Source organism: Pseudochaenichthys georgianus, chromosome 16, assembly GCF_902827115.2.
Source record: "Pseudochaenichthys georgianus chromosome 16, fPseGeo1.2, whole genome shotgun sequence".
Classification (NCBI taxonomy): Eukaryota; Metazoa; Chordata; class Actinopteri; order Perciformes; family Channichthyidae; genus Pseudochaenichthys; species Pseudochaenichthys georgianus.
The window spans coordinates 17628060-17650313 of NC_047518.2; the positions used below are offsets into that span (position 1 = coordinate 17628060).

General features: G+C 40.6%; 2 protein-coding genes across 4 annotated transcripts; one reads left to right on the forward strand and one right to left on the reverse strand.

The window, feature by feature from the left end:
- The first annotated feature begins 838 nt into the window (after positions 1-838).
- On the forward strand, positions 839-10615 carry LOC117461499 (uncharacterized). Its single transcript, XM_034103397.2, has 5 exons — positions 839-1083; positions 7987-8128; positions 8226-8264; positions 9084-9230; positions 9652-10615. Exons 2-5 carry the CDS (start codon positions 8011-8013, stop codon positions 9840-9842), a joined length of 495 nt encoding a protein of 164 aa, XP_033959288.1. The 5' UTR covers positions 839-1083; positions 7987-8010; the 3' UTR covers positions 9843-10615.
- On the reverse strand, positions 9346-17181 carry iqcg (IQ motif containing G). Of its 3 annotated transcripts, XM_034103395.2 has the most exons (11): positions 17039-17181; positions 15747-15885; positions 15396-15430; positions 15053-15175; positions 14856-14940; positions 14584-14745; positions 12734-12808; positions 11566-11697; positions 11382-11471; positions 10737-10809; positions 9346-9816 (listed from the first exon to the last, which is right to left on the reverse strand). In XM_034103395.2, exons 2-11 carry the CDS (start codon positions 15873-15875, stop codon positions 9794-9796), a joined length of 927 nt encoding a protein of 308 aa, XP_033959286.1. In that variant the 5' UTR covers positions 15876-15885; positions 17039-17181; the 3' UTR covers positions 9346-9793. The 3 variants fall into 3 exon arrangements, with proteins under 3 accessions (XP_033959286.1, XP_033959285.1, XP_033959287.1); XM_034103394.2 differs by lacking the exon at positions 9346-9816 and having other exon boundaries at positions 10624-10809; XM_034103396.2 differs by lacking the exon at positions 9346-9816 and having other exon boundaries at positions 11382-11466.
- Positions 17182-22254: the final 5073 nt, after the last annotated feature.

Sequence of the window (22254 nt, forward strand, 5' to 3'; positions counted from 1 at the left end):
AGCCATAAGTTCTTAATACAATTGGTACTGTTGGACTCAGTACTACTTGGACTATACTACCACAAGTACAATGAAGTACTTTTACTGTGTTCTTTTTGAGTAATCCTTTGTCAAACTCCACCCCTGAGTACAATAATGTATGTTTTCTGCTATCTTTGATGAGAGATAAAATGATTTTTTGCAATAAATTCTACATGAAATTGATACTGTTGGACTCAGTACTACTTGGACTACTCAGGAGGGGAGTTTGACAAAGGATTACTCAAAAAGTACACAGTAAAAGTACTTGATTGTACTTGTGGTAGTAGTCCATGTAGTACTGAGTCCAACCGTATCAATTTCACGAAGAATTTATTGGAAAAAATCACGTTATCTCTCATCAAAGATTGCAGAACACATGCATTATTGTACTCTGGAGGGGAGTTTGATAGGGGATTACTCAAAAAGTACACAGTAAAAGTACTTGATTGTACTTGTAGTCCAAGTAGTACTGAGTCCAACAGTATTAATTTCATGTAGAATTTATTGCAAATAATAATTGTATCTCTCATCAAAGATAGCAGAACACATTGTACTCAGGACAGGAGTATTACTCAAAAATTACACAGTAAAAATACTTGGTTGTACTTGTGGTAGTAGTCCAAGTAGTACTGAGTCCAACAGTACCAATTTAATGTAGAAATTATTGCAAAAAATAATTTAATCTCTCATAAAATATAGCAGAAGTGGCATGATTACCGTAAACACGATATTAATCGCGCACTCAAAAATTAAGAGCTGCTCATTTGACCAAGCACATGCGAGAGACGGCTGAGTTGACCGCAGTAGAATACTGTTATGTCGAAGGCTGGGAAAAGAGCAATAGCAGTTTATGGCGAGTGCTGAAGACGGAAAGTCCAAGTAAAGTGCGCATGCGCGGGGGCTTTTCCGTTTCCCTCTGTTTTTCAGAAAGTCTTTATAGCATTCAGGACAATAACACATCTAACCATTAGGCTACATCTATCACACGGACCCTGGACGACCCTGAGCCTGGACCTAAAGCTCTTTTTTACGAAGGTGGAAGAAAGAGCGCATTTCAATCAGGTGAGACTCTTACAAATATATTCTGAACTGGTACCTGCCCTTTGGGGTTGATAGTTGTAGTATACCGGTATTTGTTGTGGGAGAGAACGTTTTTACTCATTGTGTATTTTTGTGTATCTTAAATGTAAAAGTGTAGGCTATGTGTAGGTCTGTGATACTTCCTGTAACCCACCCGGCAGGTCGGAGCTTTTCGATCGTTCGCTTGAATCGCTTCACTTAATTTTAAGTGAATCAAGTGAACTGAAAACTTCAGGTAAGGTATTATAACACTATTGAGACAAATATAGACAAACAATTGATGTTATTTCGTTACCTGTAGTGCTCGAGCGAGATACTGTGAGCGCGCGACAAGTACAGAAATTGAGACACGATATAACATATTTTTGATGTTAACTTCAGTTCTGTCGCCTGTTTAACTGTTTGTTTAAGTGGCGTTTGTTGCATGTTTTCTGTTCTTAAAAAAGTGTAAAATGTTGATATGATAAGATATAGCTACCCTAAATACACCTAGCCTACTTCTCATCTTTCTAATGCATATTAGATGAAACACTAATACACACAATCTATGGTCCAATATGTATTTGAAACTATTCAAACTAAATGTATAAGCCTACCACGGTAGTATGAGGGTGGTCATACCACCATGGGTCAGTGGCGGATTTAGCATTGGAGGAGATTCGGGGCTTTCCCTTTGCCCATAATTCTGAACTCGCCGGAGCCTCGCAGCGGGGCTACTGCGGACGGAGGAGCGCATAATGCAGAGTCAGGGGCTGCGTCTGATGCGGCTTTCACACCAGCGCTTTTCAGTTTCTAGCTCCGAGCGGGAGCTTTTCTGGTTCAGCTCCGGTTTCCCTTTTCAGCTCCCGCTCTGTTCACACCGCCCACTGGCGCCCCAGAGCTGCCCCTGCTGCGTCATGACGTCACCGTTTACATCGCTGATTTGCTCCCCAACGGCGCTCACAACAACAACAACAACAACAACAACAACAACAACAACTGCGTCGGGTCGATGATCGTGTTGCTTTTAATCACACGAAGCCAGAATAAATTGAATAACGACTTCTCCAACCTTATACTTTGCTCCAGAGTGCCGTGGTTCATTGTTTATTAATGTGTTTCTGCAGCATTTACCGACCCCTGCAGTATTGGCTGCTCTTCCACGGGAGTTTATTCTCCCGTTAGCTCCCGGTTAGCTCACACTGCAGCGGCCGCTCAAAAGTATTCACTGTCCGACTCACACAAGCAGCTGATGCATATCCCCACTTCCCCTTAGCCTAAGTCAGGGCCGGTCCTGACCAATTTGCCGCCCTAGGCAAGATTTTAGCTTGCGTATTTTATACCTGTTTTTCACCTATTCTCTTATTTTGTATAACTATAATGATCATATAAAGGTGTGCCTTTACCTCACTGAGCTGAGGTTATCAGAGCCGCTCAGTCTTTCAGGAGAGAGCTCTCTAAAGCTCTCCCCCCCACGGCCGCTTACACAGTAAATTCCAATGTTAATAGAAGCACACAGAAGCTGTGTACGTTTTTTGGGAATTTGATTTATTTTAAATGAATACAAATACAAAATTAAAACCTATAATTGCACACTAAAACCATTATTTCAAAAAAAGAACAATTTCACATAAACCTCTGGTTTTTACTGGGGCTGGGGCAGTTCAACTTGATTTGAGGGGGGGTGTGCCATAGTTTATGGGCGCTGTACGCAATATATACGTAGTTCTGTTAGTATAAGATAATATGTACTTTGTTGATCCAAAATCGGGACATTTTGTTATTATGAAATTTAAAAAATATATATTTTTTTTATTTCTCACTTTTTTTTCTTTTTATCGGCGCCCCCTATGGGTTGATGCGCCCTTAGCATTCGCCTATACTGCCTATGCCGAGGGCCGGCCCTGGCCTAAGTGAATGTGTGTCAGTCTGAATTGACGCTGTTTGGTATCACAACGCTGTTATGAAAGTTTCTCTGGTATAAAACGGGTGATGTTAGCATAGCAACCGAAGCTAAACTGACTACTTGCATCCGATAGCTGCAATAATACAAAACAACACGTCTGCCTCTCTCCACAATGATCGATAACAGTGAACGGATGGTCAAAGTAAGGTACAAATAAACAGAATCACACGAAGCCTGGTTAGTGTTGCCTGACTTTATAAAGTGTGTTTATAAGCACTACTGCTTGTAGGCAGGCATAACAGTCGACCCATGTTCAGGGGAGGTGGCTTTAGTTTCCTGCACGCCTCGACGTAAGAGAGACGTAAGCGACGTCGCCTCTTAGCTCCAAAGCTCTTGCCTCTGGACCGACAATTTTTTGGAGCTGGAAATGAAGCGGATTCCGGAGCTAAGAGCCGGCGCCGCTGCGGTGTGAACAAGAAAACCCGGCGCTTTTCAGGCTCTAGCTCCGAGCCGGAGCTGAAAAGGCACTGGTGTGAAAGGGGCAGATCGACTATTTTCATTTCCTCGGTCCTCGGTATCACCGGAAGTTGATTTGTCTGCGCCATCTTGAGTAGCGTGCCATGGCTCTTATTTCTGCCGGAGGACCGAGGAGCGAGGAGCGATAATGGAGGAACGATAACCGAGGAACCACCAGACCATCCTCCGTGTCATTGGCCCCGTCTCAGGTCGCTTAAAGGAAATCCTTGCTTCCCTCACTTGCGTCGTTTCCCTGCCTCTAGTCCCTCCCACCAGGGAAGCATGGAGGGACGCAAGGAAACCACGAGAAGCAGGGAAATGAATTTTAAGAGCAATGGGACATGCTTTCCTCCGGAGCGTCACGTGAAGCGACGTCCGTTTGTGATGACGCCGGCACAGCTGTTCGTCTGACAGCAGTTCTGTCCTCGTTGTTTTCACAAACACCCCCGCCTCTGTTAGTACCATAGACTGTATATATAAAGGTTAGTACACATTTACTGACACAAACATTTGTATCATCTGTTGTAGACCCAAATACATTAAATAAAATAAGAACTAATTCTCAAAAAAGATAAACGCCATTCTTAAAATGTATAAACGAACAATAGTTTGATTAATATTGATTAGAGTGCACAAAATAAATAAAATAATTCAGAGAAGAAAAATAGATGTTATCTATCAAAACCCAGTTAGATTAACATTCATTGGATTGCACACTTTGTTTGTTTGTGTGGATATGTAGCACATTAACATTTTAATAGCACTTAATGACTGACTGAATGGAAATGACAATAAATGAAAATGTAAAACGAAAAAAGCGATCATGAAAATGTTTCCAAAAATGAATAAAATGATTTTGACCACTTTGTTGTTCAGATATATCACATATTTGTAACTAAATGAAACATGAATTGAAACAAAACACGGTATAAACTGAGGAGTGACTCCCGTGAGGTTCATGTGTTTTCTTCACTCCGCTGCGAAACTGCTCTGATGTCAAGAAGCATCAGATCAGTGCATGCACTGCATCGTCCAATCAGTGAGCGATACACAGTAAGGGGGCGTGGCGAGTGTCTGAGGATTTAATCGAAGGTGGTTCCTCGGTTATCGCTCCTCCATTATCGCTCCTCGGTCCTCCGGCAAAAATAAGGCCATTGGGACGCTACTCAAGATGGCGCAGACAAATCAACTTCCGGTGATACCGAGACCGAGGAGCGAGGAAATTAAAAATAAGAGAAGTGAGAAGGGCCCAGGGCCACTACCCGATCTGCAGCTCTGCCCGATCTGCAGTGCGCATGTGCGAGATGGTCCGCCATATTGGACAACTCTGTACGGCAACCCAAGATGGACACTTGACACAGTGGCTTTTGGCAAAGCTCAAAAAGAAAACTCGAGAGGGATGAGTTATTGTTATTACAACGTGACTTCACTATTATTTAACAACTCTTTTCATTGGGTTATTTTATTTGGGGTTAAGTAAATTGTCAGAATAAGTGAGAAATGGATTTAACTTCTGTTAGACAGCTATCATACTGAATAAATATTTACTGTGAATGTATGCATTCTCACAGCTCACAGGATAGGTACCTGTCAGCCAATAGATAGATGTTTATTTCCATTCAACTCTCTGGTTGGTCTGGTGCTTTGCCTCTGTTGCATTCACTGAACACGGGAAATTACAATCCTGCCGTCCTCTCTTGCGTCATGATGAGGTTCAGGTTTTTTTGCTAGGGGGCCCCTTATGGCACATTTCCACTGCAGCGGGGTAGCCCCGTTTAAGCGTCCCTAAGCGTCCTCGCTCAGGCTGCCTCGCTGGCCGTCCGAGGCCGTGGCGCATTCCTATTACAGTTTAGGACCTGGGGTAGCAACGCAGTGTAGGCGGGGCGATCGGCTTTTTTTTCACATTTCGAGTTGTTCCGTCGAGCTCCCGCTGGATTTTACCATCCCCAATGAGATGTAGGAACGTCGTCACCTCCTCGGTCGACCACGGTGTGCTTTTCTTTGACGTTGCCATTTTTGTAGCTCCTCCGTTTACAAAATGCTGTGTATAAAAATGCTGCAAGCTTGCTTCTAGATATATATGTGACGCTAGGGATGATCTCGCGCGCGATCTTGTGACGATTCTCTCTGTCCAATCAGCAGTCGAGAGTGTTGACGTCACTAGTTCAGCCCTGGCCTGATAGAACCACGATTTTATGGGGCCGGAAAAAGTACCCGCTAGCCGGTGCTACGCTATATGGAAAGGCCACCAAAAACTGGCCTGGCCGCTTGAGGGCGATTAAGGACGCTTAAACGGGGCTACCCGCTGCAGTGGAAATGCGCCATTAGTGGCTGTGGGGCCCTAAGCGGCCGCTTATGTCGCTTAATGGGTCGGGCCGGCTCTGTGTATAATATATATCACTCAGTATAACAGGCCTACTCTCTTTATTTACTTTAGTAGATATCTACAAACAAAGAGTCGATATTTTTCTAAGACCATTTAGTGCTTCCCATAATAAAATACACAACGGCTGTAGCCTGAATAGCCGCGTTCACACTGCGGTACTTTTCCCACAAAGGTTCATGCGAACTTAGTTCATGCGAACTCTTTAGTTCGCATGAACTAAGTACAGATCGCGTTCACACCAGAAAAAGTCCCTGGGGGTGGATTAGGCAAATGAAGCCGCTGACGTCACTTCTTCTTCTTCTGCTTTGGGTTTACTGGCAGGCCGCAACCCACTTCACGGCGTATACTGCCGCCCAAAGTCCCCGGCCGGAAGTCCCCGGAGTTGGGGACTGGCTTCAGTAGAAGCTGCTGGGACTCCCAGCAGCTTCTACTGAAGCCTTCCGAGTAAATCGCCAGAACGCCGACACCTCCTCATCTCCACCGCTCCCATGTTTTATTTTGTGTTGCCATAAGTTAGTCTCTCTGCGTTTCTGCGCTGGGCTAATGCTAATGCTAATAATGCTAATGCGAGGATAATAAAATGGCGGCTTCACAACACTTTTTGGGAGTTTTACGGGGCGTGGTTTGCAATTCGCCCAGCCAATCAGTAATATAGCTCTTTTCTCAAAAAAGACCCGCTCGACAGTCCCTGCTCTCTAGCAGGGACTTTCGAGGGGGTAAAAAGGTTCGCATGAACTACTTTTAGTACCGGCTCTTTTTGGTGTGAACGCGATCATGAACTAAGTTCGCATGAACCTTTGTGGGAAAAGTACCGCAGTGTGAACGCGGCTATTGTGCTTTAGGAGCTGTAGGCGTGTGTGGTACAGTGTGTAGGTGTGTGCGTGGTAGTGTGTAGGTGCGTGTTGTACAGTGTGTAGGTGTGTGCGTGGTAGTGTGTAGGTGCGTGTTGTACAGTGTGTAGCTGTGTGTGTTGTACAGTGCGTACAGCGGACAGACGGGTCTCAGTTGGTTTGGTGTCCTATGCTTACTTTTAATACTTGTAAATACAACTTTTGGCCCGTAATTTAAATTCCCCATTTCAGCGACCAGAGAGAGGGGGGGGGGATATATCCAGTCTCTGATTGTGTTACGTTATTATGAGAGTGCTCTCATACTTGTTAGGCCTATATTTATATAAATATATGTGTGTGTGTGTGTGTGTGTGTGTGTGTGTGTGTGTGTGTGTGTGTGTGTGTGTGTGTGTGTGTGTGTGTGTGTGTGTGTGTGTGTGTGTGTGTGTGTGTGTGTGTGTGTGTGTGTGTGTGTGTGTGTGTGTGTGTGTCTGCATCTGTAGCCTATAATTGTCTCATTATACCACACTGTCAATGAATCAAAGTAAATATAGAAGTGGTCATGAACACATCTGTCCATCAGACAGAGGGCTGCTGTGCCTCCTGTCATCATTAATGGACGTCTCTTTAAAACGACCGCTCAGAGGAGAGGAGTTCTCATTTCTCTAACCGCCTGCTGCTTCCCCTCCTCTCTCCTCGGTTCCCCTCCTCAGTCCTCCGCTCGCATCTCCTGTGGGCGGGACTAAGTATCGAGGATAGGAGTCGAGGAGGGGAAATTTGAGTATTGAGAAACCTCTATGGATTCCATTTAATCGACCTGAGATGGGCCCAGACTCTTCATGCTAACGAAGGATCACTTCTTCTTCAGGGCAGGGAAGGCTACGCAGTACGCAGGCTACTGTCACGCAGCTGCTGCCTCTCTGTTGGACTCCGGTACTGAATATTACTCACGAGACGTACAAAAATTAATAATGTGAAACATTCGGGGATTTTCAGAAAACGTCCGGGGCTTGAGCCCAAGTATTAGCTACTCCCTAGCGCCGCCACTGGCTCATATCACCTTCATACTACCATTTCCGTATATTGTAAGTTGCAGTGACAGGAAAAACTCCCCAGCCTCTGAAACTACATGTGACCTAGATAAGAGAGGTGTTGTTTTCTGCTAAATGCCCTTTCAATCACATCATCCAGTATTTATCTGAAATGACATGTTGTTGTTTTGTGTGATTTGGAAGCTAAGGGGATTTCTGTCTGCTTTTCTCTTTTAGGGGGGCACTTGTAAAGCCTCAAACATGCAGAAAGTCTTCCAGTCGGTGCAGAGGGTGGCACAGAAGAGCTGCGGAAGAGCCTGCGAGATGTTCTGCTGCACATCTGACACCCCAATGTGTGAGAAAGTCCCATGCTGCACAGGTAAAAAAAGTTCTTAAAATGCATACTGTCCACATTATGTCATGGTCCAGACTTAAGATGTGACTTGTTACAGTCTGTATTTTTCCTGTCTTTAAAGGTGCATATCATCAACCTACAGAGGATAAAACTACACAGGGTGAATACTTTGAATGTTTGTTTCCTTATTTTCCAATGAAACAGTCAGGGTCTTTATTTATTACTCAATTCTCTCTGTTTAACATCTTAGAATTTCTTTCCTATTTTTAAAGAGGCGTGTGTTGTATGGGTTTAAGTGCATGTAAATGGTCTAAAAAGGCTACAATCCCACACCAGAGGAAGTTTCTCTCCCACACACTTCGCCCCCTGCCTGAAATAGCTGGTTTTAAGTCCTTTGTTTACTTCCGTGACATAGTGACATCGCTACATAAGGCAGCTTCTATCGGTTAGCACTCCAACAAATAGTATGCCATTGGCTTAGTGGCCTGTCGGTTGACCAATCACACAGTCAGACAATCAGAGCCGACTGGGCTTTTGTTTCAGACAGAGGGTGAACAAATAGCTTTTTGAACATTAAAGCATGGAGACATGTCACAATAGAGGCTCAAAATACAAATATGAAACCTGAAAAACAGGGCCCCTTTAATTTACATGATGGCCTTTTAGCACAGCTTTAGAATCATGCCACATTGATCAGTCTTCTCCTATTTTATTTTTTTTAAGTATTTGTATTTTAATGTCTGAACATACTTCTGTTTCTGCGATGAAATCATTTCCTAAAGTGGGATCAATAAAGTATCTATCGATATATCTATCTATCTATTAACTGTCAGCAAAATAAATGTTTCCTATATATAAACAGGAACTATAAGTGCGATAGTGACGCATGTGTGCAGTTTCATCACTATGGAAAAACAACTTCCCGTTCTCATACTCTCTTCCTTTTCCCCCTTTCTCTCCCTTGCCCACTCATATACAGAGTCACGCCTGAATCCGCCGTCTACTATTTTGATTGTGAACATCAGCAACTCCACCTTGATGGACTGCGTGATCGGGAACGGCACCTACCAATCCATGGTGGCTGATAGTCAGCCTCTGATGCGGCACGCTGGGCTCCAAATGCACGGTGGGTAACAGAAAAACCTTTCAAATAAATGTCTAGGAATTTAAAGCACTGAGCTGAAATGCATACTATGCTATGTGTTATTATGTCTTTGTTAAACAAGAACCATGCATACAAATACATTCATATCAAATAGAGAAGAGATGATTTATGTTAGAAAGAGTTATTAAAAAAGTTCAGGTACACACATAACAGCACATTTACCAATACAAGTTCAATATTTGATTTCATTTCCAAGTTAATGTTGACTAAATTGGTTGCTCAATATCAATTTTGCACCCTAGAAAAAAGTGTGTGCATGTTTTAATCTCAGCTGGAATCGTATTGCTATTGTTCAAGGCCTTAAATGAGAAGGTAGATGTTGTAGTTCTTGTCGTATTGAAGCACTCAAACAGTATATATCTGATTTGTTCTTGTGTTACAGATCAGAGGTGCAGCTGCAGCCGTGGACAACAGGGGGCAGAGCAGACCTCTCGCCCTCTCTGTCCTCCCCTTCCAGCCGCTGAGCCTCTGAACATCAACATCCAAAGGTCCAATCTCAACTGCGTCATCATCGGAGACAACAACTACATGCAGGCCGAGCCCTCCGCTGAAACAGAAGAGCCACAAGAGTGAAGCTTTGGCCCCACACACACACTACACACTCCAGCAAACCTGTCATCTTCACTATAGGATTAGATCAAACCTAGAGCCGTTAAGTTATAACTACTGCTTTTATCCATATTCAAACTGGTTGTTATTAATTACAAATTAAAACATTTAACCTTAAAGAACATAGACCCCAGGAATATTTAGCATTTCTGTTTAAAAAACAACTTAAAGAAGTGTTAGTAGGCAAATATCTGTTCATAAAGTTATGAGCAGCTCAACATGTTGTGACTTTTGTATGATTGATCTCTTTATGACCATCTGATGTTTGTGTGTCTAATATGCTGACTAAGGAAAGACAACTGTAACAGTATTGTGTGCTTTCCCTGTAATCCTTATCATGTCATGATAAAGACATTGACTGATGTTGATATGTATGGCCCATGGTCATTATCAGTAGACTACTTAGTCGTTTTTGTTTCCAGAAGTCATTTTGATTTTCTGTACATCAAATGTGGAAATAGAAGACTTTGAATCAAGGTGCTCCTATTTGTCTTTTGATATGTTAATATATGATAATGTGCAGATATACTCCATGTTAGCTTCACACAGTGTATTACTTTTATAGTCTTCTGAAATAATGTATACGATAAGTTGCTATTTTATTTGTTGTTACATATTGAATGTTTGAAATGATGAAAACAATTTTGTACTATTTAAAAAAAAATGAAGTTGCTATTTTATTTGTTGTTGGATTTTGTTACATAATAAATGTTTGAAATGATGAAAAAAAAGTTCAAAAAAGATATAGAGATGATTTTTTTTATTGTTTTGGAATTCAATAAATGATTTTCCAATGTCTCAAACTGGGGTCGGAGAACACTCATTTCTTCTTCTTCCCTTCTTTCTTTTTCTTCTTGCCTTTCTTGTCTTCCTCCTTTTTGAAGCTACCGAGGCACCGGCGGACCATGCAGCCTCTCCACCACGCCTGCACCTGCAGGGACAAAGGTCACAGCCCAGGGTCAGGGGCCAAATAAGAAACGTCCTTAGCTCCAACACATTGTATGTAATATGCTGAGGGGCAGGATATAGCTACGTTGTTGACCAATCACAACTGAGCAGAAAAATAAAGACCTTTTTAAACATTAAAGCATGTAGAGGTCAAAAATACAAACATGAAAATGACAAAAAACAACAGCAGTCACATAATCAAAGATGAAACTTAAAACAGCGCCAATTCAGGTGGTAAAAAGAAGAAAGAAAGATTGTAGACGAGTTCTTTATATCCAGCAATCAAAAATAAAATGTGAAACGAAAAGGAAGCAGCTATTACGTCCAAAAATTAAAGAAAGTAGAGTAAAATTGAAAGTTAGGACAGGTTAACCCAAAGATAAGGGAGTTTATTTATGATTTTGAAAATGTATTATTGTGTAATACACTTTTCCTATCTTTAGTCAGGACTAAAACATTGATTTATCTATTTTGTTTATCCGTAATAACGCAGAGTGAAGTATCCACTAGGGTACAAGGTATAGTATGGATCATAGTTCAGATGGATGGTGTTACCTTGGTAACAGCTCTGGCCTTAGCCTGCTCTTGACGCAGCTTCTCCTGCTCATCCCTGTCCTCCATCACCACCTGCTCCATCCCCCTGTACTGAACACATTCAGCATCTCATTCATGTTGGACTCACAGTGACTCCTGTTTAGAATCAGCAGCTGTTTGCTGTGTCATGTTCAGGGCTGCTCACCATCCTCTTCATCTCCATCAATCTGTCCAAGTTCACAGTTCTTTTGCAGCTCTCAGTATTGAGCCGCTGCTCCTTCTCTTGGAGCCTCTGCTTCGTACTCTGCTGCCACTGCTCCTGCTGCTGCTGCACCTCCTGCAGGAACAGCAGTTTGAAGGATAGGAGCACTAACAAGAAGATGATGTAATGGTGTGATGACTAACGACTTAAAAAGCAACCTCAAGGGAAAGTTCACACCAAACAATCCTTCCTCCTACCTAAAGTGATTTGTATCAGTGTATCTCTTTGGTTGAGAGTTGTGTTGGTGAAAAAGAACAAAACAAGTTGAATTCTGGGACAGTAAACAGACAGGTCTTCTTCTCCAACGCTTTTTACCGGTTCAAAGAAGTTCATTCTACGAACAGAGTTTGATGCAAGGACGAGCATTATTCTCTAAATGACCAACATCAGGCTTACAATGGCTTTGTATAGTCAATGTGGTTCACCCTCCCCACTGAAACACCTTACTGATCACCCCTTTACTTCTAAATGTAGACAACTCTGACATTTGGACTGCTTTTGCATGAATGTTCCCTCAGCGCCTGATGGACTTCTTGCTTTTTGTTTAATTTCTAACTTAATGAGGATCTCTACACTCTGCACCGGCCTTATACTGGGGGCCTGATGCAGTATATGTATTCAATTATTATTTTCTAATACAAAACATTTGTTTTAAAGTACATTCGTAATCCAATAGTTGCCCATTTTTGGAAATATCGGCCGTAGGGATTACATTTGGGAACCATTTTTGTTCTTCCTGACCTACATACACCAACCGTATCACTGCACAGAAGGAAGCATTCATCTATTCATGGAGGAGATGCCTGTGGTCCATGGCTGTGTTTAACATTAGCCAGCTAAGAAGATTTGTGCCGTGATGTTAATTTAATAGTAACAAGTTCTTTATTTCTGGAAAGAGACATTGCGGTTAAGTTTGGAAAATGTATTTCTTTTCACTCTTTGAGCACTGACAACCGATTGCCTTGTAGTGTTTAACATTGGAGGGAGGGCAGGCATCCATAAAGCCAATGCACTCACGACACTTAAGCTTATGACAGAGAAAAGCAACAATTAAATAACAATGGGAAAAATAAATGCAGTCTGTTGTAAATAGTAATGTTTCTGTACAAACCTCATTTCGACGTTGCAGGAATGTCTCCGACTCCTCGTGAACTCTCGTCTCCTCCTTTATCTGTCTCTGCAGCAGCTGAGGGAGGAGATAACAATATTTAAAGGAATACTTTAAAATTACATTTTTCGGTCAATTTACTAACACTGTATTACCTTGGATTCTTGAAGACATCAAATCCCAAAATGTAAGACATTTCTTGATTACACATCCGTTTACAAACTCCCCCACAACTTGTTCGGTTTAACCCGAGTCTCGTTTTTCTAGTCCTATGCTCCTATGGGAAATGTACATTGTTACAGCAAAAGTAAAGATAGAGATAAGAATAAAACACTATTAGATAAAGGGCATGCACATCGTAGTGCACTACACACTCGCAATATAAAGTACAAGTTCTGGTAGAAAAGTAGAAGCAGCAGCAGTATTTATCAAATAGATTTAGGGTTGAAAGTGTGTTATGTTGAATACATGTGGTAAAAGCTGGAAAACAGAGGTACAATTATATATTGCACTTACAGATTCTTCTTAGAGTATTACATTGTCCAACTAAGAAGGCAGCCAGTAATAATAATAATTGTACCAAGTACATAAGTCTTAGTTTTGTTGAGTGTGTGGTGGTCTACCAGGGGCCACAGCCAATGGCTAAAACTTTACTACTTAAGAACTCTGGACACACACAGACAGGTAGCACGCTTGCACAACTCTACGGCTCTGTTTTATATAATTACACTTATTTCCAAAGATTCATCAAGAATATTCCGTTTGTGGATTCTCTTCAGTCAGTGTAAAGCAGGGGTGTCACATCGCAGGCCACATCAGCATTATGGTTACCCTCAAAGGGCCGGTGGTAACTTTAAGACTATATCAAGTAAGTAAGTAAGTAAAACTTTATTTATATAGCACCCTTCTCAACACGGATGTACAAAGTGCTTTACAGTACAGTACACAGGACACAATTCACAGTACAACTATAACATGTAGAATAAAAGGCATAAAACGGCAGCAATATATCTATACATTACAATATAACATAACTGTCCCTGCATTCAGTTATTGTTGGTTCTAGTAGTATCGTAAACAATAACCTTTGAAAGCAGAAGTCTAGGCAAAATAATTGGCAGAACATATTCTGTATAATAATAAATAATTGTACATTTAAGAAAAAATTGTTCTGTAACAAAAACTGATTGTTATGAATCAATATAATATGCATAGACACAACAACGGTATGGAGGCACACACACTTACATTTATCTTCTTTTTTGCAACAAAAATCCCATTAATTTATTAGATTATGAAACCTCATTATAACTCATTACACGATCAAAGTTTGGCGATAAAAGTTAAATATTCAGATTTGACTAATTCATTTATTTTAGTTTTCTTTTTTATTTACTAATTCAACTGAGTTTTTTTTAAGAATTCAAGGTACACTGAAAAAACTGAAAGGTCGACTTAAATTACTTTACTTATGAAACAAATTACATACTGTATCATTGTATTCGGTTACCTGAAAGCAATAATATTAAGTTTAAATAAAAGATTATTGGTTCAACTTAATATTATTCCTTTCAACTAACCTATTACAATGATGTGGTATCTGTTGACAAAATACATTTAATTAAAGTAAATGTTTAATTTTTTCAGTGTAGGGAGGTCAGAGTAAAGTAGAGTCTTAGTGTAGACGTGTAACTGAGAAAAATGCACCAACACTAATTATTTTATACCATGATGTGAGAAGTGCGTGTCCTCTCATTTAGTATGGCAGACCAAATTGGAGAACACCTCCCTCAGTGGGCTTGGTTAGGGAGGTGGGACTAACAGGACTAAGATGTATGGACTGTTGGACCCACCTCCTGCTCGTGCTCCAGCAGCTTCCCGGTCTGGCTGCCCTCCCTCTGTGTCTGCTGGAGCTGCAGCTCGAGGTTTTTCTCCTCAAGCTTCTTCCTGTGGGCCATCTTTCCTGACAGATCCTCCATTTTGTGCTGCAGATCTCTGGCCTGCTTGGACAAGTCCTGAGGGAAAGGTATTGGACATTGGATTATTCACCTTCTTGCTGACTAACATATTTCAGTTTGTTCTCAAATAATCATGCAGACAGTTTTATTTCTCTTCCCTTTCTCACCTTCAGTTTCTCATTTTTCTCTTGCGTCTCCTCATGTTGTATTCGCAGAGCTTGATTTCTTTGCTCCAGCTCTTTCTTTGCCTCTCTGGGTGAAGACACACTCACATTACTGATACGAAACAGATCTCCACTCCATCATGTCAAAAAGAAAGATGTTATTTTTATTACTAATAGTGCAGCATAATGTATTATCGGACCTTCTCATTTGGTCATCCCTCTTCTTCTGCTCCTCTTCCTCCCCCAGCTGCACGAGAGAAGTAATGCACTGCTTCTCCTCCAGGTCCACATGCAGCAAAGAAACCTGCTGCGTGATGGACTGACTGCAGAGAAGAACACGAAGACACAAATACTCAGAAAATGTACGATTTTTATTCTGTAACAAAAATCGGTATTTAGCTCTTCTTTTCTTTAAAACATGTATTCAATGCACAGACATAACTTTGTATGTATCTAAGATATTGCAATTGAACTGTAAATTAAGTAAATTATGTTTTCCAATAAAATACATTTGTTCGGTGCAACATAATGTATACTACTTACCAATCTCTCCTAAGCTTGGTCAGCCTGGCTATCTCCTAAACACACACACACACACACACACACACACACACACACACACACACACACACACACACACACACACACACACACACACACACACACACACACACACACACACACACACACACACACACACACACACACACACAGAAAGTCATTTTAGTCTCAAGATTTGTCCAGTAAGATAATGAAATGGAGAATAGCCTAAAACATCATCATCATCATCATCATCATCATCATCATCATCATCATCATCATCATCCGATCAGAGCAGCTGCTTGATGTTCCTCTGGTTCCTCTCAACAGGAACAGGGGATAAGAGTGGTTCACCTGATCCGCTGAATCTCCTCTCTCTTTCCTGATCTGCACCGTCAGGGTGTGTCCCAGGATCTCCAGCTGGTCTGCACAGTCCTCCACTACAGCTGCCAGCCTCAGACTCTGAATCCTGGATAAAGACATCCTGTGGGGACTGGAGAGACAGAGCCGTACAAGTGCCGTACATTCACTAGTTGTGTACTTAAGTACTATTCTGAGGTTCTTGTTCTTCACAATTACATGTTCTGCTACTCTGGATGTGTACGCTACTGCAATACATTTTGGAAGCACTTTTAACTTTAGTTTATTCATTTGACAGCTTTAGTTACTTTGAAGATTCCGTTTTTTAATACAAAATATCCTTCAAATCAACTTATAAACTGTTAAATATATTAAACTACCAGGCAGTATATAAATAATAAAAAATTATCCAAGGTTTATCAACTGAGTTGAGCATATTAGTGCTTGAAAATGAAAATCTAGTGATATATACTTAATTATAAAAAGGGTCATTTTGTACTTCTCATTTTGATTGCTGATTTCTGTACTTAAATAATAATTTGAATGTAGGCTATTTAACAGAGAATGTTTACACTGTGTCATCTCACTGACAAAGATAGATAAGATATTTACGGTTAATAATAAAAAGGTAAGTTTGGTACACCCTTTAGTCTCTTTAACCCTTGTGTGGTGTTGGGTTAATAAGATGTTTTTGGTAGGAACACACACACACACACACACACACACACACACACACACACACACACACACACACACACACACACACACACACACACACACACACACACACACATTCTTTCGTTTCTATTTTGCTGGATGAGTATGCAACCCAGGTCATTTATAATAGTGGACGTGGATTTGTTTCATCATAAAGCATTACTTAATCACAAAAAACATGAATGACATTTCCATTGTTATTGTGACAAAGCATATTATTTTATAACTGTTACCTATATTGTTGGGAATTAAGATAAAGACAATATAAGTTAGGGATTGTAAATGCTGTTATACAGTACCAAAGTGTCCAAACATGAACATAATACAAGGGTTAAGATGGTTTATCTCAAAACTAAAGTTATTTCGGTGTTTCAGTTGCTCTTTAAAATGACAAATATACCAAAATACTTTCCAAGAGTTATTCATTTGTATTCAAAAATCATGTAACGTACGGTAATGTAATCAATAAGTAAGGAAACATCGACGAGGAGACAGAGGCACAGTGAGGCTAATACAGTGGTCACCATGTAGCATGATGCTAGCTAACACGAAGTGTAACAGTCACTTACTTCAGATCCCACAGTTCCTCTCACTCTTGGAGATCAGTATTTTATCCTTCAAAACCAACAACTATATTTCATGTAAAAAGAAAAAACGTTTGACAGTTTACATGTCACTATGGTAACGTACTTTTTTGTCATGGAACTTTATTGACAGAGCAACAAACTGACAATAACGGCTGCATCGTGTTCTCGCGATATAGATCCTTTTCCGAGATGTATTATGCTGTCATCTGCAACTACACATAACATCCATCAAACTACTTTAAAATAATTAAACCAAGGGGATTCAGTTCATTTTCCTACCCTCCCCATTAGAGGGTACTGTTATTAAATGTATAATTATTAACATGCATTTGTATTCATATCAACTAGCCTATTATGCAATAAAGGCAATTTAGCTTTGGTTAAGTGTGTGTCTAGTTGATGCAATATAAAAAACGTTTACAAAAACTCATTGTTACATAATTTGTCACTGTCATTAAGATCTTCCATTTACAATTTTATTTTCACATATATATATATATATATATATAACGTTGACTATATATGTCTCTGGGGAGGACTTGGGTTTGAAACCTATATGGTTTTATAGTGCTATATAAAAGGAATACACTTAAAAAGGACTTCACAAATCACCCAGCAGGGGGCAGCGTGAGTGTATGAAAAGAAGAGATTACTGCACTGAGACTGATCTCAGGTCAGTAGATTTATGCAAGTACTGTTTTCCATCCATCCATTATTTCTTGAGATATTTCAGAGAGGATCAAAGTAGTAAACTGAGCATACAACCTACAGAAATCCCTAAAAAGCAACAAATTAAACAAGCACAATTCACTGGACTGATTTTAGATGTTATATCTTTTGGACATACAACATTAGCATTGACAGCTGTCTGCAATTTCTGTTTTTTTGGAACCTAAATGTTGTGCATTCAGCTGGTTTGAATCTCTCTGCATTTGCACCATAGCTTCTTACATTGGACTGAGCAGGAAACCACTAAATGTTGTATGGCGGCCAGATGCTCAACCGTGCATCTACAGCGCAGTCACACGCACATACACTTGGTGCCCCTCCTCCAGCTGCAGGAACACAGCATCGCCTCCATTACCTGCTGTGTCACGCATGATTTGTGATGACTGCACTTGACATGGGCTAGTTGTTCTTGTGCAGCAATAACTCTGTGGGATGATCTTCCCCAGCATGGTATAAGGTGAAGTAAAAAGACCATGTAGAAACCGAGGGACAGCAAGGTGTTGGTCACATTATTGGAGAAACGTAAATGGACAATCAAACCATTGTAGGGGATCATAAGTGTTGCTCTTTACCTGTGTGAAGACTGTAGACAGATTGAATGTGTGCTACATATAAGAGTTGTGTCTGTAGTAAAGGGTCCAATAGCTCGACCTGCTACAGCCGCCATATTGAACACTACCTTTGTTGTTTCTGAAGAAAGGAATATTATCAGGACCCTGTTATATTTTACACAGGCTCCGCCCTCTACTGGACTCTATGGGTACTACTCTCAACCATGCTATGCCAGCATTCACCGATACCTAGATACATAAACGTAGCCGGCCAATCGTGGTGAGCCTACCTGAATGCACGAGCAGGCCCACAGTATATCAAATCAAGTTTTATTTATATAGCGCATTTATAAACGATTTTTGGTCGAGCCAAAGTGCTGTACATAAAATAAAAATAGCCTAGAGACACTTTACAGCAAATACAACAGCACAGATTGTTCAGAATATCAGTATGAGAAAAACGACACCCTCTATCCTTAGACCCTCACATTGTACAAGGAAAAACTGCCAGAGCAAACCAACCCAGTCTCATAAAAAAACGTGTAATAACTACGTTGGTCCACAACATAGGACGTAGTATTTCTACAAAAACGCCTCTGAAATTGTAAGATCCCTACGTTTTTCCCCCCATTCATTCCAATGGCTGGCGTCTATGTCACGTGATCTTCACATTTCTCCCTGCAGAAAAAAGAAACATGGCCGAACTTCGTTTTATTCTCGGTGTAAAATGCCTATTTTAAAGTTAGTTTGGCCATTAAAATACGTTTTGATGTCATTTGATGCGAGAAATATGAGTTGTTATTTCAGATTATGTGTGCAGTGGATGCACATGATCTTTAGTTTGCTAGTTATTACGAAGATTACTTCAGGGAATTGTGTCTATACAACGTTTTCATTGTCACCAAGGTGGTTGCTGGGGATGCTGCTATCGATATTATTTCTGCTATGTTGTGTAACTGTTTAATGGTGTTTTCTTTATTGCTACCCCCTTCCCCGTCAATGTATAGTGTTGGTCCACAGCGCAAACGTATTAGTTTAACAAAATCCGCATCTAAAATTGTGGCATAGATACGTTATTTTCCCCTTGCTGGCATGTTATGTAGGGCGCACGGCTTCCATTAGGCGCACTGAACAGCTGTGTGTGTGGTTTAGGGACAACCTGATCTCACCAGAATGCGTGACTCCACCACGACTCCTTAACACCACAATGCGTGGTGGAGTCACGAACTTTGTTACATTTGCGTGTCGGCACCACGCAAACAACCCCAATGTAAAGTGAATGAGGCTCCTTTGTCGTGGTGCACACACGCATTTCTACAACGTGCATTGTGTGTAATGCAACTGTTAATTTTATTAAATTAGTTAGTTTTTAAGGAAGGCCAGAGCTTCAGCTGTGTCAAATAGATTGTTCCCTTCAGTTAACGTTATTTAAAAGATAATGATCATGTCCCCTGTATTGTATTACGAGCGTCCATTCCCATTGGATAACGGAGAATTTTACACCCGGAAGTAAGTAGCCTATTCTCCTTACGGCCCGTCTACACTACAGCGTCGAAAGCTCCAAGCAGCTCCAAGCTGCCCATTCACTTTCAATGGGGTGACGTCACGTAGCCGCGCTTTTTCGCCGAACTGAATTGTGGGTAGCCGAGCAAGGCGTCTCAGGCGACCCAGGCGACCAGAAGTTGAACATTGTTCAACTTCTGGTCGCCTGGACGCCGGAGTAGCCAGCGCCAGCCAATCAAATCCCGTTTCCCAAAATCTGACAGCTGAAGCGCTAGCCAATCAAACCGCGTCTAAGCTGGGAGAGATATCCCGCCGTTCATTTCTATATTTTCAAAAAAAGTCGGAGGAGAAACTAACTATCGCCGTAGCGAATCACCCGGTTTTGTATGACCAGACCCTCTTCACCTCCCGGGATACAAACCGGAGGAACCAGGCATGGAGGGAGGTGGCAGAGACAGTGGGGGAAACTGGTAGGTTTTCGCCTGTTTGGGGAGTTTATATATATATTGCTCGCATAAAATCCCCGGGGGTTTTTGCTTTGTATGTCGGGGGCGGGAGATTCATGTGATTGGTTGTTGGCCGTGTTGCTTGAATAAAATCCCCAAGCTCCAGACACGCCCAGCTCCAAGCTATTTTTGGAGCTGTAGTGTGGACGCTCCGTTACTGTCGATTGATTTTACAGTGATATCTGCACTACTCATCGACTAAAAAAGACCAAATTGTCCTAGTTAATTACACAACATTGATTGGTTTGAATTGTGTGCAATGCTTTTGTATTTTCCCCCTTCAATTCTGAGAAACAAATATTTTTTCGGAGTTTTTGGACGGCAGAAGACACTACACTACCCAGAATCCTCAGCTATCGTTTGGGACTACATCATGAACCCCGTGATCAGTCCTCAAGCTCTGTGATTGGTTGACCTCCAACTGCATTCCATATGAAAAAAAAGGTTTCGTAAAAGAGAAAATCATACTTTATTCAGCAGTGCTTGCTTTACTCTTTGAAAGTCATCACATGAATGCATTGTAATAAATGGTTTGGCTGCATTAAATATTACACATCTGTCTTAGTTCTTTATTTATCTACAGAGATCGGGCTCAGAATACACCGGAAACTATTCTTTTACCGTTCTGTTTTAATTTCACAATAAAGTTAGTAGTAATATTTTGTTTTGATATTATTGTTTTTTATTAACTACTAGACGACTGGGTCATGTTAAGACCATCTTTTTTTGGTTGCTATGGGTTTTTTCCATCGCTTTTGTGTTACAAATATCAAAACAATAACAAAATAATATTCGTCGTAAACTAAACCGGAAACAGCAGTATATTTTATTTTGTTAACACTGTAAACTTGACAGCCTTTTAACCTATGCTTTTAACCCAAACCACCTACTGGTTAAAGCACGTTATTACACGTTTAGAGTAATTGCAATGCAGGAAGATTGTGTTGCTTTTTAATGACTGTTTAAAATGCCTTTTTCTTAATGTCTTTCATTTTTGTAAAGCACTTTTGAATGTGTTATATTTTATGAAAACATTCAAATATTAAGAGTACATACAACATAGTGGGAAAGTAGAAGGTCAATTATATAAATATAGAATAGAAAATATCAAGAAGATACTCAAATGATATCTAGAGTAAAACAGTTTAGTGCCTGATAGGAGGATGTGCTAACTAATAAGGCTTTATTTAAAGAAATGTGCAGAATACGACAGTGTAATGGTGGAAGTATACACACATTGATAGATGTCTTGTAATGCACTGTTGAGGAACCTGTGACCCAAGTTTTTCATTCATTGCATAACTACACTGTTGTGTATATGATATGTCAATAAACCTTAGAAAATCTTGAAATCTTGAAAGGGATGTGCAAAATAGCAATTATATACAGTCTTTAATGAACTATTAGAGAATAACGAGTAATGAACATGCTTTAAACGGATCTGCAGATAAATATTTAGTCTTCTCAAGCACCAACTATCAAATATCTCGCCTGATTGTTGGCACTTGACAATCACCTTCACTGAATTTCATTCAGGTGTAACTAAAGTCTGATTTAAGGGTTGTTTATATTTCACATCATTAATCAAAATCTGTAAAGTAACTAAAATAAATGTAGTGGATTAAAAATACCAGGTTAACCTTAAAGAAAGCCCTCAGGATTATAAAAGACCCCCATCACCCCAGCCACAAACGGTTCTGTCTGCTGCAGTCTGGCAGGCGGTACCACAGCATTCGGACTAAAACCACCAGACACAGAGACAGCTTCATCCCACAGGCCAGAAGACTATTAAACACCTGAATTTAGAAATAACATTCATCTGGCTGCTACTTAGAAATTATTTATCTCATATATCATATTCCAATCACTTGTATATAGACTCTTATTGCACTATTTCACTATTTTTTCT